General features: G+C 42.6%; 1 protein-coding gene across 6 annotated transcripts in view; it reads left to right on the top strand.

Annotated features, from left to right (window-relative positions):
• Positions 1 to 14304, top strand: part of MAST4 (microtubule associated serine/threonine kinase family member 4) — a 552196-nt gene that overhangs the window by 250442 nt on the left and 287450 nt on the right. For 2 of the 6 annotated variants that reach the window (XM_032336082.1, XM_032336080.1), the window contains exon 4: positions 290 to 364. The exons of the other annotated variants lie outside the window; for them this stretch is intronic. In XM_032336082.1, coding sequence (XP_032191973.1) covers positions 290 to 364 — 75 coding nt within the window. The remainder of the gene's footprint in view (positions 1 to 289; positions 365 to 14304) is intronic. 6 annotated transcript variants of the gene reach the window in all.

The raw sequence follows: 14304 nt of genomic DNA, 5'->3' as shown, positions 1-14304 counted from the left end.
GAATGAAGGTTTGATGGGAAATGTCTGGATGCTGGGCTGTGTTCATAACCTTATTACTCGCATGTGTATATAAGGCCATTTTTAACAAAAGAACTTAGGACTTGAATGTGGCATGTGCTTCTGTGGGGGAAAACGTCGTGTTTTTATTGTTGGGTATCAGCTGAAAGAAACAAGTACAGTGCCGTTAAACGCTGTCCCTCTCCCTTTTCTGACCATTTCCCATCATCCCATGCCCCACCTTCTCCCCTTCCCGTCTCTTGTTCACACCCCATCTTCCATTCACTGTCAGGAAGGGCAGCCTCCGAAGAGCCATTTCAACTCAGCCCGACATCGGCAGAGACTAGTGGACCCAGCTGCTTCAAAAGTGAGTGTGTCCTGTCGCCCCAGGCGGCACGTGTGCGTGGTGGTGTGGTTCCTCTGTGCAAAAGGAGGTTGTGGGTTTTTATATATGCTGGTGTAATTGAAGGTCTCGGAGGAAGCAAAGTCTGCTCTAGGAATTCAAGGCCATCCGTACCAGAGGAGTTCTGGTTTAACAACCAGCCCTGAGAAAAACAGAACCCTGATCGGCAGCGTTTGCCAGTTTCTGGGGCTGTTCCCTCCGCAGCCAATTGCAAGACCCACTGTGATACAACTGACCTCACAGCGGGAAAGAGATGCTTCGGAGAGCACTGTTGCGTGGTTCGTCTACCGTACCGCTGAAACTGACATCAGCTGTAGTGAAACAGAACAGCCTCATTAGGAAGTGAGTCAGTTTTGAGCCTCTTTTATCGTTGATTTCAATGTAATGTATTTAACTCCACATTTAGATATTTTACAGTCATAATAACGACTGTGTTCTGACTTGTACAACTCCTGACACCTTACAGCGTGGTGAGGGCGGGCTCCAGGGCCGCAGCCATGTGTTATGTATGTGTTGAGAACAGTCCTAGGCCAGTGCAGTCATGCTCAGTTCTTCACTTGGTCGTAGTCAAAAGGCCAAGAGGCGTTGGGTCATGCTCAATTCTCAGGTTTGATAGATAGCAGTAGCCACCAAAGAGTGGGTGAAGGTTTGGGTAAAGGCTTGCTAATCCCACAGACCTCAAGTTAGTCACGGGCTGTGCTGCTGTACATGGACTTTCACTGAACACACACGTGTGAACAGATAGGCACAAAGCATTCCTGCAGCCGCCTGTCCTCTAAACCCAGTGAAATCCCTGTTCTCTGGCCCTTTAACGGCTCCAGCTGGATCTTTTTGGAAAAGTTCCACTCAAGGTCAATGACCTGACAACTTCTGGCAGGCAGGATTCTCTCACCTCTGTAGTGGGCATCAAGCAACAGAGCTCCTCTAAGTCACCTCTTGGACAGGAGGCCATTGTGCATTTGGTCCTCCTGTGTCAGTCGTGCGGGTGCGTTACAGGCTTCCCTACATTTGTAAGCCCTGCCCATGCAAGGGTAAAGAATGGATTTCTTCATTCTAGATGGATTTTGCCCACTTACCTTGAATATCATGAGTTTCAATAGTGACAGCCTGTGTGTACCATCCATTATGCCCATCAGGAAGCCACTGATTTTGAGTTCAGCAATGAAAACCTCTTACATGGGGCGCCTGGGTGGCTCAGTGGGTTAAGCCACTGCCTTCGGCTCAGGTCATGATCTCAGGGTCCTGGGATCGAGTCCCACATCGGGTGCTCTGCTCAGCAGGGAGCCTACTTCCCTTCCTCTCTCTCTGACTGCCTCTCTGCCTACTTGTGATCTCTCTCTCTCTGTCAAATAAATAAATAAATAAATCTTAAAAAAAAAAAAAAAAAGAAAACCTCTTACATGATGCCGTTTGGTAAACTCTCCAGTGTTGACTAAAATGGTGATACCTCTTATCTAAGCCTAGCTGACCACTCTGAGGGGAGTAAATTGTGGTCAGGGCCACTGACTGTGTATAGGGGATGATTTTAACTCATACCTAAAATTACACTGCCCATGGTGAATATTCGGAAGTGGACTCCAGATGTTATAACCCTTTGTTACACGTATTAAGGGCCCAGGGTACCCCCTCCCCAAGTTCCTCCAGACAATTCATTTTAGGCTTATAATTCTTGTGATGAAGTCATGGAAGTCTTCTTGTGTGTGAGGGGTAGAAATAAGCCAGCTTTGAAGAAGCTGGATGGTTGCATCATGTAAGATGTGAATTTTGCTGGAGTAGAACATAGATCCATGTAGACGGGGTCTTTCTTGGGCCAGACCAAAGAGATTTAACTAAGGAAGCACTGAAGCATCACGCTGTGCACAGCCCAGACTTCCTGGTCAGTGGTGTTCTAAGGACTCCACTTAGCATATGCTTTGGTTCCTCTTTGTTTTTCATGTATTCATTTCATTCTTCCTTGGCATTTTCAGAAGTACTGTGCCTTGCCATGCAGTGTAAATTACACTGTGAGTTAGCGGATTTTCTTTTAATGGTAGTGAGCGTCTTTTTGTTTTGTTTTGAGCAAGGATCATATTTTGTTTTTTGTTTTGTTTTGTTTTGTTTTCAAAAGACTTTAAGTCATTAAGCTCCTGTAGAGAAGTTATCTGGTGCTTTAATGTGCATGTGAATAGGTTCAGCCCTGTTACCAAGCAGGTTTGAAAGTTCTGCTCCTTTTCTTCCCAAAACACTGCAGTACTAGAAATTTTTAGAAGGGCCTAAATATCTTTTCTAACATTGCGAAGTGATAGGGGAAGCCACTGTTAGCTGTGTGGATATGTTACTTGGACAATAAATAGCAAATGGAAATGTGCATCTGTGTAGCCGGTGACCTTTCATTAGAAGCACGTTGCTTTAGAATCTGCACTGTATCATTTTCAATTCAATAACCCGCGCTGTAGTAAAGAACTCTTGCAAATTATAGGTGCCTGTGTTGTGGGGGTCAGAAACAATTTATGGTAAACCAGCTGCCAGATCTTCTGAGGGCATTGATTTTGTTCTGAGTCAGTGTTGTGTAATCTCAAAAGAAGCGTGATCAGGTAGAGATGTTTAGTTTCCCCGTAGCAATATGGAGTGATGGAAGAATAAACTGGACTGGGTTGTGCAGTGAGCTTTGCCATCAACGAGCTCTTGGTAGCCACTTAACACACAGCCTTCGTGGCTCTAGATTTTCTCATCTATTTAAATGAGAATATATGAAATGTTCTCTTAATCAAATTAAGCCATTATTTTTCTTTTCCCTCAAGGCTATTTATAACATCACTTTACCATTTAGTCTGAGATTTTTGAATGGCATTTCTCAATCCTAAAATCCCTCCACCAATGACATCATTCCTCATTACTTGCAAAGCATTATTATTAGACAGTCTTCTATCACTGTCTTCAGTGGAAGTTAATTTTTAGAACAGAATTACATTAAAGCTATGGGGAAAAGATGGACCAGACATAAGGGGCTCATTGTCTGCTCAAGGAGTTGGCTTTTTTTTTCTGTAGCCTGGATTCTTTTTTTTTCCTTTAGTCTTAGAAAGCCTTTTGTGCTTTAAGTATAGGAAAACAAGCTTTTAAATCTCTTTTATTTGAATAAGTGTAAAGGGTTAGGAAGAAATCAAAGGTAAGTAATGTGCCTCTGATTGGCTAAGCTTGTCCACTGGGAATTTCTAACTAGGCTTTCACTTTGAGAATATGCTCACCTGTCTGTCCCCCAGTATGAATGCTGGAACACAGTAAATGAACAAAGAATGAAGCAAAATGGGCAATAGGAATAATAGTTCAAAGACCGCAGAGCAGTTATTTGTGGAGCTGGTAAAGGCCTCTGTTAAATAAAAATCAATTTGCTATGGAAGCATCAGGGACACGATGTGGGGAGACGAGAGGTACACAAGGAAAGAACACAGGAGACTACAGAGGATTACTTTTCAAATCCTCCGGCATTTCCCCACAAAAGGATGATGAAGATTTATTCTAGATGAGCTGTCATTTTCCATCCGAAGCTTTGCTGATCCAGAATAAATAGGTTCATAAAGACTGTACTTAAAATTTGAGCATGTGAGAGTAAATAGTGGGAGGCACAGCATCTAATAAATTTCAAAACCAGAAGGTATTGTAACATTCTCTCTTCCTTTAAAAACAAACCAAATGTCCTGCTTGCACTGACTATCCAACTACCAGAAACCCAAATATCATTCCAAACTACATTGTTTTAGTCGGCTCCAGGGCCTGAAAATCCTTCCTAGTAATTCCCAGCTATTTTTCTACCTTTTCTAATGAGAATAAGGTTTATAAAAACTGGGCTCCCCTGCCGGGAAAATGAGCCCAGAGCTCTCTCAGAGCAGATGGTCTTCTCTTCTCATGACCGTAAACATTTTAGGATTGATCCCTTTTTTTCATTTTTTACCTATCTGAAGAGTAAATGTCTTTGAGACCTTAGAAACCCACTGCTCAGAGAGGACAAGAAGCGATGATGACCAGAGTTCTCGGTTGCAGAGATGAGGTGGAATGATGGCAGTGGAAACCAAGGCATTGCGCTCCTGTCTGTAATAGTAGAAGAATATAGGTTGGTTTTTGAGCACTAAGGGGTTTAGTTTTAAAAATGTCTACAATTTTGAGCTTTATTATGCATTGAGTTTCTGGATGGTAATTAACACCTTCCTAGTCCCAGGAATTTCAAGTGTTAAAGAATAATTTCTTTTTTGGGGGTGTAGTACTTGTTACTCTATTTAAGGATATTGGAAGAGGGGGAAGGAATTGAGAAGACCAGTTGCCATAATTTCTTAGAGTATTTTAGTCACGTAAAGTGTTGTATTATGTTTAAAAAAAAAATTAACCAAGGCTTTTGGAGGTGGTAGATTTCTATCAGAAACTTTTGAGGCTGGGGCGCCCGGGTGGCTCAGCGGGTTAAAGCCTCTGCCTTTGGCTCAGGTCATGATCCCAGGGTCCTGGGATCAGTCCCCACATTGGGCTCTCTGCCCTGCGGGGAGCTTGCTTCTTCCTCTCTCTCTTTGCCTGCCTCTCTGCCTACTTGTGATCTCTGTCCAATAAATAAATAAAATGTTAAAAAAAAAGAAAGAAATTTTTGAGGCTGTTTATAGTTTTCGTTCATTAGTTTTGACATCAGCCATCCACAAATTACCTTTGACCCCAGTTAAAAGGGACACGAATCCATATCTGAAACTTACTAGCTATGACTTTGGGCCAGTCACTTAACTCATCCAAGGGTGGGGGGGTGACAAAATAATATCCATCTTACTAGCTTGTTCTGATGAGTAAATGAGATAATGGATGAAAAGTTTTTCCCACACAGCCAGTTAAGGAATAAATTGGAGCTATCCTTTAAATTACAGTTAGTGTTATCAAGGTTACTAGTTAATAATTATTCAACTAGAATTTTCCTCTTATTTTGTAAAATACGGGGTTAGGACTAGATGATTTTTTTGAGGTAAAATGTCTGCATTGTTTAAACTCTGTTCTACTTATGAGTGCACTCGGCAGTTAGGCTCGGAGGAATAGAACTTGCAGGACTGGGTGCTTATGTTCAAGAATGTAATAAAATTAGCACACAAATAAACCAAAGACAATAGCAAATTGCATGGTTAACAGTATCAGTGCGGTACTGGATATCGATTTTGAACTGAGGGAAATCTGTGAGCGGCAGTCAGAAAAGATTTCCTAGAGCTCATGAGTTTTCATCTGGTTCTTGAAGGAGGAACAGGACATTGTAAACAGCATGAATGCAGAGGTCAGGACTCCGTAATGCACATAGGAAAGCTGTCTGCCGTATGGGGATGGGGGGAGTGTGACATGAGGGCGATGTGGAAGGTATGCCCTTGGTGTGACCGTCCATGAGGGGGGATGCACAGAGACTTTGGGATCAGGCAGACGTGTACTAGCTATGAGACTGACAAGTCTCCTCTTTCCTCAGCAGTACACTGGGGGAATAACACTGTCTCCTTCATTAAGAAGGTTGTTGGACTAAAATGTCTGGTACAGCCATTCCACAGAGTGATAAGGCTGTTTGGGGGAGTAAACTGGCAGCTCTGAGTTAAACTGGGCATGGTCTGCCCTGTGACCCTGACATCTCCATCTGGAAAAAGTGGCCTCTGCCAAGGACGTGTGCACAGATGCCTCTTGCAGCACTGTTGTTGCTCCAGAAAGTTCAGGGGTATTGTGAGTGTAGACAGTTGAGAGAATGGCTGGGAAAATAGGGTGGATGCCTTCCCGAAACTTCCAGCAGGTAGAAGCAGCAGCCCAGAGACGTGCAGCAATGAGGACAGAGCTGAAAACATGTCACTGTGTGAAGACAAGTTTAGAAATTCAGTTCTGTTGTACCACACTTCTGTCATCAGTTAAAAAGTACATGCACACCAGGGGGCCCTGGGGGGCTCCATCAGTTAAGTGTCCGACTCTTGATCTCAGTCCGGGTCTTCTTGATCGTGGGGTCGTGAGTTCAAGCCCCATGTTGGATTCCACACTGGGCATGGAGTCTTAAGAAAAAAAAAAAAATAGATGCACACCATATAATTGACATTTTCCAGGAGCTGATGCAAATAGCGGAATATCCATCTGGGGCATTAGGAGGGTAACTTGGAGTCAGGGAAAGAGAAGTGGGGAGAGGGGGCACCGAAGTAGAAAGCATTGTAAGTAAGCTGATGGGTAACAAGCATATGCTCCAGGCCGAGCAATATGATTACCTCTGTCCCATCCTCTACACTTGAATCTCCCCAAGCAAAATTAGATAGGCCAGGAGATAGGCTATAAGGGAGGCTTCATGCTGCAGAAGTGGGAGCAGCCTCGTGTGAGGGGAGTATCGCGGCTACAGATCATGGAAGAGCGAACACACAGCCAGGCATGTGCCAGCGTGGTTCCCCGTGCTTTGCACACCGAACTGACTTCTTTCCTCTCAGCAGCCCGAGGAGGGTGGTGGTACCATGAGCGTCCCCCTGCAGGCGAGGCAACTGACGCATGATGGAGTTAAATCTCCTGCACAAGATCGCGTAGCTGGTGACACAGAAGCCAGCATTCAAACGCAGTCAGCCTGGCTTGGAGTCCCTGTTCTGTAGCATGCAGTCTGGCTGTCTCGTGAGGGACACAGCTGAAATGCTGAGGGACGAGTAGACACTTTCCCATACACGGTGCCCTCGGCACATGCTGGGCACTTGCAAATTTGTGGATTAAGTGTGTTGTTGCTGTTGTTGTTTTTTAATAGTGTGTGCTTGGGGTGTCCATGTATATAGTACTTTTTACGTGAAATATCTATTCAGAAGTGTACAGCAGGGTGAATCTCCACAGACTGAACAATCCCGTGCAGCCAGCTCGCAGAACAAGATACAGAAGGGGATGGGCAACCCTGCCACACAAAAACTTCTGTCATTTTTACTGGGCACTAAGTTTACAATGCTGAAAAACGACACCGCGAAACCTATAAGCCTTTAAAAGCCCAAACAATGGAAATATAAAACATTCCAAAAAGTTGCTACATCTTATGGGTGTTTCTAAAGATAGGGAAAACAAAACAAAACCTACCTTCCATTGATTTTACCACAGCTAGTGACTTATGTTAAAATGGGTTGAGGGCTGTAGACAACTCATGAAGGAAAGCAGGGAAGTCTCAGTGAATTTCAGGCAACCCCGTGCTGTTACAGCATATAACAGACTGGGCAGCAGACGTCAGTTAGACATAAATAGATAGGTAAAGGCTGTTAGGGTTTGGATCATAAGAAAGACCCTCCAGTGGGAGGATCAATGGTATTTTCATCTCTCCCCTCCTTGTTTTTTAACTCTTTGGTGGTCATTCTCAACTCCTGTGGACTCCAGGTACCAGTTGACAGAGCACAGCTATGACAGTAAACATCACACTCAAAGAATTAATGTTTTCCCACGGGACAAATGATTAATCCCCCTTTTTTCGTGGCCACGTAGAATCTCATGTTGAATTTTGGGACCATGCTTATACAGTGATCTTCCGCCTGGCAATCTGTGCAGAACTGTTCACTGCCTTTGGCAGGACGGCACAGAGAGGTTACCGAACTTGTCCAAGGTCACAGAGCTAGTACAAGGTGAAGCCAGGACTCACACGCAGTTACTCCCTGTGCATAGCCTCCATGGTATCTGCCTTGCCACCACCATCTTTATAAAGGGAGACTGTGCCTCTTTCCTAGGGGATGCCCTGTACCAGTCAGTATTTCTCAGGTCACAAGGTAGGCAGCCACTATCCTTAAGGTGATGTTGTTTTTTCCTCAAGCGTCGGATACAGTCTTTGGCCTCCATACCACTCTCTTCCACCTGATAACACCACTGCTTTGAATCTCTGTATGGCTGCAAAGCTGTCTGTAAAATGTTTATTCTCCTATGATTCCTAAGTGTGTTTATCCTAATTTATAAGGATTCTGGCTTTTACAGAATTCCACACTCCTAACAATTCAATCAAAAAATCAGCAAAAGTCTCCCCATTTTTTTTTTTTAAGGCTAACATCTCTCTACTTAGATACATTCAAGAATTCCAAGGGAAGTGGATTCCCATTACTACTTCTCTATGAAGTGTTATATAAATCCGGTACTAAAGCATTCAGAATTACAGTGCTGAAACGTGTCTGTTGGAATTCAGTTCCAGTAGCATATGCTTACTATCCATTTTGTAGTTAGGCACTGGGATTTAGTGCCTGGATTTGAAGGTGATTACAGCCTGCTGCCTTTTGAAGAATTCCTACCTAGTCTTCTAAAAACATATTTTTACTAAGATATAAATGTATTTTAAGCTTGATATTGTCCCACAGATCTTAGACACTGATTCTTCTTCTGTAAGAATAACACAAAACCAAAATGTGCGGTTGTCTGTGAACTTTTACGCACTGAGTATACGCACGTAACAGCCCCCTCCTTGCAAAACACACAAAAAACCCAGCATTAGCAACACCCCAGAGGATCCTCTTGTTGCAGTTTTCAGAATGTTTTAAATTTCCATTTTTTTTGTCGAAGTTTTATGTCTTTCCTCGTACTGCATTCCAACATCTGATTTATTATCCAGTAAATGGTATTTGGTTTTATTTGCCTCTGATTTTTAAGAAAACGATGGGATTGAGCTTCAAAACAGGTAAAAAGAACAAGCCTATAAAGATCACAGTCATTGTGGCTTTCAGAATTTCAGTTACTAGAATTTCTACTTCAAGTCTGCTTGCATGTTGTGACAGAAAACATGAAGGAGGAAAAAGTATTTAGTTTGGCCCATCCCTCTTCTCAAACAAATTCTTAGATCGTGATCTTTCTCCATTTTTTTCCAGCTGGCAAAGGTTAAGCATGCATAGGTGCCTTGATTGGTTGTAGCTCAGCCTCTTTTGTCCTTAGGTGGGTTCCCCAACCGTCCCCCCGCCCCCCACCAGCCAAGGGCTTTAAAAAAGTCCTGAATTACATTTGTGGGCTTTTCTCAGACTATTCAGAGTTGTGCTCGCCAAAGATGTGTATAACAGGTAATTGGCCAAAATGAGATTAGCAATTTATTTGGAGGACAGGTGTAGGAAATCCTTTTAATTTAGAGGTGAAAAGATTACAAAATGGGTTAAGTACAGGGTACCCAATTTGGCTCTAGATTTATGAGGAATTACTGAAATCATCCCTTTACCTTCAAGGATTTCTGTGTCCTCTCTGCCTCTCTATCCCCCAGCCCTCAGGCAAAAGGAAAAACAGATCGAAACTTAAATAGCAACTCTGAAAAAGTAATGTAGACATTTAGCCAGGCTACTCTTACCTTGACCCTGGAGAGTCTGTGGATCCTGATAAGGTTTTGGAAGGAGTGTGTTTCTTAATACTTGGGAAGAGTGTTCTCAACAGCTCAGACACATTCGGTGGCTAATGCTCACGGACCAGAATATCATTTTGGTAGCTGGATTGCTTATCTAGCAAACTCTGTTGCCTCTCTTAACATTTCTATATTAATTGGGGGGGGGGCATTCCCTTGCCATTCCCACGCACACATTTACCTACTTACTGCCTGAAAAAGAGATTTAACTGTGATGTGCCCAAGATGACTTTCTTTGTATTTTTTCTGCTTAGGATTCACTGAACCTCTTGGATATGTGGATGGATGCCTTCCATCATTTTTTTTTTTTTTGGAAGTCCTAGGTCTGTATCTTTTCAAAGAAATGTATCTTCTACCTCATTTTCTCTCTTCTCCTTCTAAGACTCCATGTATACCTATGTAAGCTGTTTTATATTGTCACGTGGGTCTTAGATACTCCTCTTGGCCTTTGGTTTTTGTTTTGTTTTGCTTCTCCTTAAACTTAACTTTGTTTTGCCTAGTCAGCTGGTAAGTCCATTTCATTCTGGTGTCCCATCTTTCAGTCTCAGTCTCCCCTTTTGTTCTTCATTATTACTGCAGTTTTTACCTCTATACAGAAATTTCCTATGTTTCCTACATGTTCATGTTGTCACGCATGTTTACCACTCTATCCTCTAGCATAGTTCTTTTTGAGTCTTGGTCTGATAACACCCAGATCTTGGTTATCTGTGTATCTGTGTGCACTGCCTGTTTCTCTTCTTATCTATGGGTCGCAGCCATGCCCAGACCCAGCTCTAGTGGAGAGCGGAATGACTCAGCACCGTTGATCAAGTGGTGTGACATTGAAGAGACACGCTTTTTCCAGACCTAATTATTTACCTCACTTTCTACTGACTTATTCATAAAGTTTGACCTCCTCAAAATTAGGGACTCAAAGAAGTAAAATCTCCTATTTCTCAGTCTTCCTTTTCTACTTGGGAATATAGATAATGACAAGAATATAGAAAATGACAATGTTGCTGTTACCTTAACATTCAAAACCAGCTACAATGCTGTAGCTTAACAAAAAATAATTTAAAAAGCTAAGGGCACAAGTAAACCTAAAAAGAAAAGCAAATTCCAAAAAGTGATAAACTCTTGAAGCAGGAGGCCCACAGCTAGCTCTCAATCATGATAGAATGGCGGGACAGGAAGGAAACAGCGAAATCTCCACTTTTCATTTTTCGTTTTTCTTCATATCTTCATTCACGTTGTTGAAAGTAATGGTCTCTTATGATTGTCTACATTCAAAGTGGAAGTCCAAGTCTCAGAAATAGGAAATTTGTTCAGGGAGATCAGGAAATGGGCCAGTAGTGCAAAGAGAACAAAGAGAAGTCTTGCCCATTGGTAAATAGGGGCCCAGCTCTGTTATTCCATTGCTGTTATAAACACATGGATATAGAAATGGTTTTTATTTACTGTGTTTGTCTGGCACATGCACTCTAGGCCTGTGGAATAGTAGTGCTCTTATTCTTTGTGTTTCATTCCTTAGAGATCTGATCACTGTGATGCACCAGTATTTGTGTAGCTCTTGTTTGCAGTCTCCTCTTGGATTAGTTGTACAGTCTTGCCAGGTGTAGTAGGGGACACTTGATTGAATTACAGCATAAGTCACCTCGAGGGTTCCTCATAGTGCGATACAAGACTGTGAAATTCAAAGCTCCTGACTGCAGTGACTGGCATATTACATGACAGTAATTTGGTCTCTGCTTTTCCTATGGTCGTCCTAACGTTGTACTAAAAAGAGGGCTCGGTTAAGCCTGCATTTCTCAAAGCATGTTCCATGTGCATGCCTTAAGTGGAGCTCCCCTCTCAAAGTGTTCTGTGAACCCATTATTTTGCAGAGCACTGTTGACCATACCCCTTGCTCTGGTTAGGTAAAATGCTAGTAATGGGAAAAATCTTGCAACAAGTAAACGCTCTGCCCTGTATTTAATGATGTGCTTCTCCAGCTTAAGTGAATACAGAGCCTATCGTCCAGAAACCCATTAAGCATATTCACTGGGAAATGTGAAGTTATGGGGACCCTCTTGCTCTTTATTCCAAAGACTGTGAATAATTCATATGACTGCCATCCTGTAACCTGGAAACCCTCCTCACCGCTGCTTCCCGATAAGGAAGCTTTCATTTTTGGAGGAAAGCAGAAAACTCTAACCCAGAAGGCTACCTGATGACAGTGTTATTGTTTAGGGCTTCCCACTTAAAACAGTGTTAGTGTTGTATTGCTATGTCATTGTAGGGTATTCTGGTCTTGGCTGCCTAACTTGTCCAAGGACTGCCCTAGTTTGCTAGTCCAAGAAAATAAGCTAGGTCAGCTGTCATATCCCTCCAAATGAAAAAAGACAGCTAGCTGCCTGGACTGCAATTGGAAGGAAAGGTCAATCAATATATTACCTTTCCTTCGGTGTGTTCCTTGCCTGCCGGCTGAGTTGTGCCTTCTCAGTAGTGGTGGTAATCTCTTCTGCTAAATTTTATTTTAACCTTGCAAATAGGTTAAAGGAAGGGCACTGTTAATAACGTCTTCTCTTAGACACCTCTGAGCATATTATTTGGGCCAAACCTTGGCCCCAACCCCCCCTCCCCTTCATCCCAAGCCCAGCATCATCTTGTTTAGATGGAGAGTTATGCAAGTAGCTTCTTTTATTTATTGTGGGAATTTCTCCTAGAGCTCGGTCATGCTCTTGCACAGACAGAATGCAAACATTTTTGTGATTTTTGACAGTAGCTGGGATCTATGTGGAATAGGGGTTTTTCAAAACATTTCTCAGTCAATATGTTTACTGTCCTTCACCAGCCATGCGGTGTGACACGGTGCATCACCAACACTTGAAATAGACTGCAACAGGAGGTCAGAATGGAGCATAGATTTTCCAACACAGCATGTTAGATGAAATGATTTTGTGTACTTTGAAGTGGAAAATTCAATCAGAATTTTCCACACTTTCTAGTTAAAGCAACACTGTTATTTATTGATGAAAGGTAGACTAAGAAAAATACAGAATGCAGAGTAGACAACAAATCCAGCCTTATTCCTGGTCAGAGCAAGAAATACCTTCTCACTTGTGATTTAATGAAACCCACACATGCTAAAAAAGGTCTGCTTAAGATATGCACAATAGAACGCTTGGAACATATGCTGACTTGTTTAGCATGTGGGGGGATAAAAATGGAATCTGGCTTTTTTAGGAAGTTTGGTTTCCATTGAGATGGACTTCATACTTGACAAAGAGCATTTACAACTGTGAGGGTAATCTGTTTTGGTTTCGTTTTAAAGGAGCAGAGCTCATCTGGAAGCACCTGAGAGTATCAATAAGAAATGCAAAGATAGATTTTTTAAGCTTTCATTTAAGCAGGCTTAGAGAATATTTAAATTTATTACTGGTTTTCATCTGTCCTTTGGTGCACAGAAGATACATCAGCATAACTACCTATTATGTAGATGAACACGTTATACTTTTAAATTGCAAAACCTTAAGGTTGCAATGTCAGATTTGCACATGAATATTTAAAATAGAATAATAACCTAATATTAGCATTCTCGATGTATGCCAATCACTTTCCTAGGTACTTTATGTGTATTATTTCATTGAATCCTCACAATAACACCACCTATTTTTACCTATAATATCCAGTGAGAGAAGAGAGCCACAGAGAAGTTAAATACTTTGCCCAAGGCCATACTCCTAAACAAGTTTACTTTCTCTCTTTCTTCTTTCCTTTCTCTCTCTCTCTCTCTCTCTCTCTTTCTTTCTTTCAGATTTATTTATTTGAGACAGAGAGCGCTGGGCGTGGAGCAGAGGGAGAGGGAGACAAGCAGCCTCTCCACAGAGCTGGGAGCCTGGTACAATAAGGGGCTCAATGCGAAACTCGATCCCAGGACCCTGAGATCATGACCTGAGCTGAAATCAAGAGGTGGACGCTTAACCCACTGAGTCGCCCAGACGCCCCTCCTAAGCCAAGTATTCTGAGCCACCTTGCCTGGCTGCCTCTCTGAGGCTCTGCCACTTAAACACATTCATACTGGTGGACCTAGGCATGTGTGGGTAATCAGCTTTATTCAATTAGTGTGTAATAATTAGCACAGAAGATTTTTGAATTTACATTCTTTCTTTAAAAGAGACATATAATCTCTTCTGTGTGAAATCTGTGAAAACCCGAACTCAAAGAAACAGAAGCATGGTGGTTACCAGGGCTGGGAGTGTGAAGAGATGTGGTTCAAGAGCCCATACCTGAAACTAGTAGATAAATAAATCCTGGGCATCTTATATATAGTTCAGTGCTTGTAGACCATAAAACTGTATGTCCACAGGGAGCTTGCTAAAAAGACCAGATCTTAATTGTTCCTACCGGGGTGCCTGAGTGGCTCAGTGGGTTAAAGCTTCTGCCTTGGGCTCAGGTCATGATCTCAGGGTCCTGGGATCGAGCCCCACATTGGACTCTTGGCTCTCGGCTCTGGGCTCTCTGCTCTCTGCTCAGTGGGGAGCCTGCTTCCCCCTCCCCACTCTGCCTGCCTCTCAGCCTACTTGTGATCTCTGCCAAATAAATAAAATCTTTTTAAAAAAAC

The sequence above is a fragment of the Mustela erminea genome, chromosome 3 (assembly GCF_009829155.1).
Source record: "Mustela erminea isolate mMusErm1 chromosome 3, mMusErm1.Pri, whole genome shotgun sequence".
Classification (NCBI taxonomy): Eukaryota; Metazoa; Chordata; class Mammalia; order Carnivora; family Mustelidae; genus Mustela; species Mustela erminea.
This window is presented reverse-complemented; position numbering and strand designations above follow the sequence as displayed.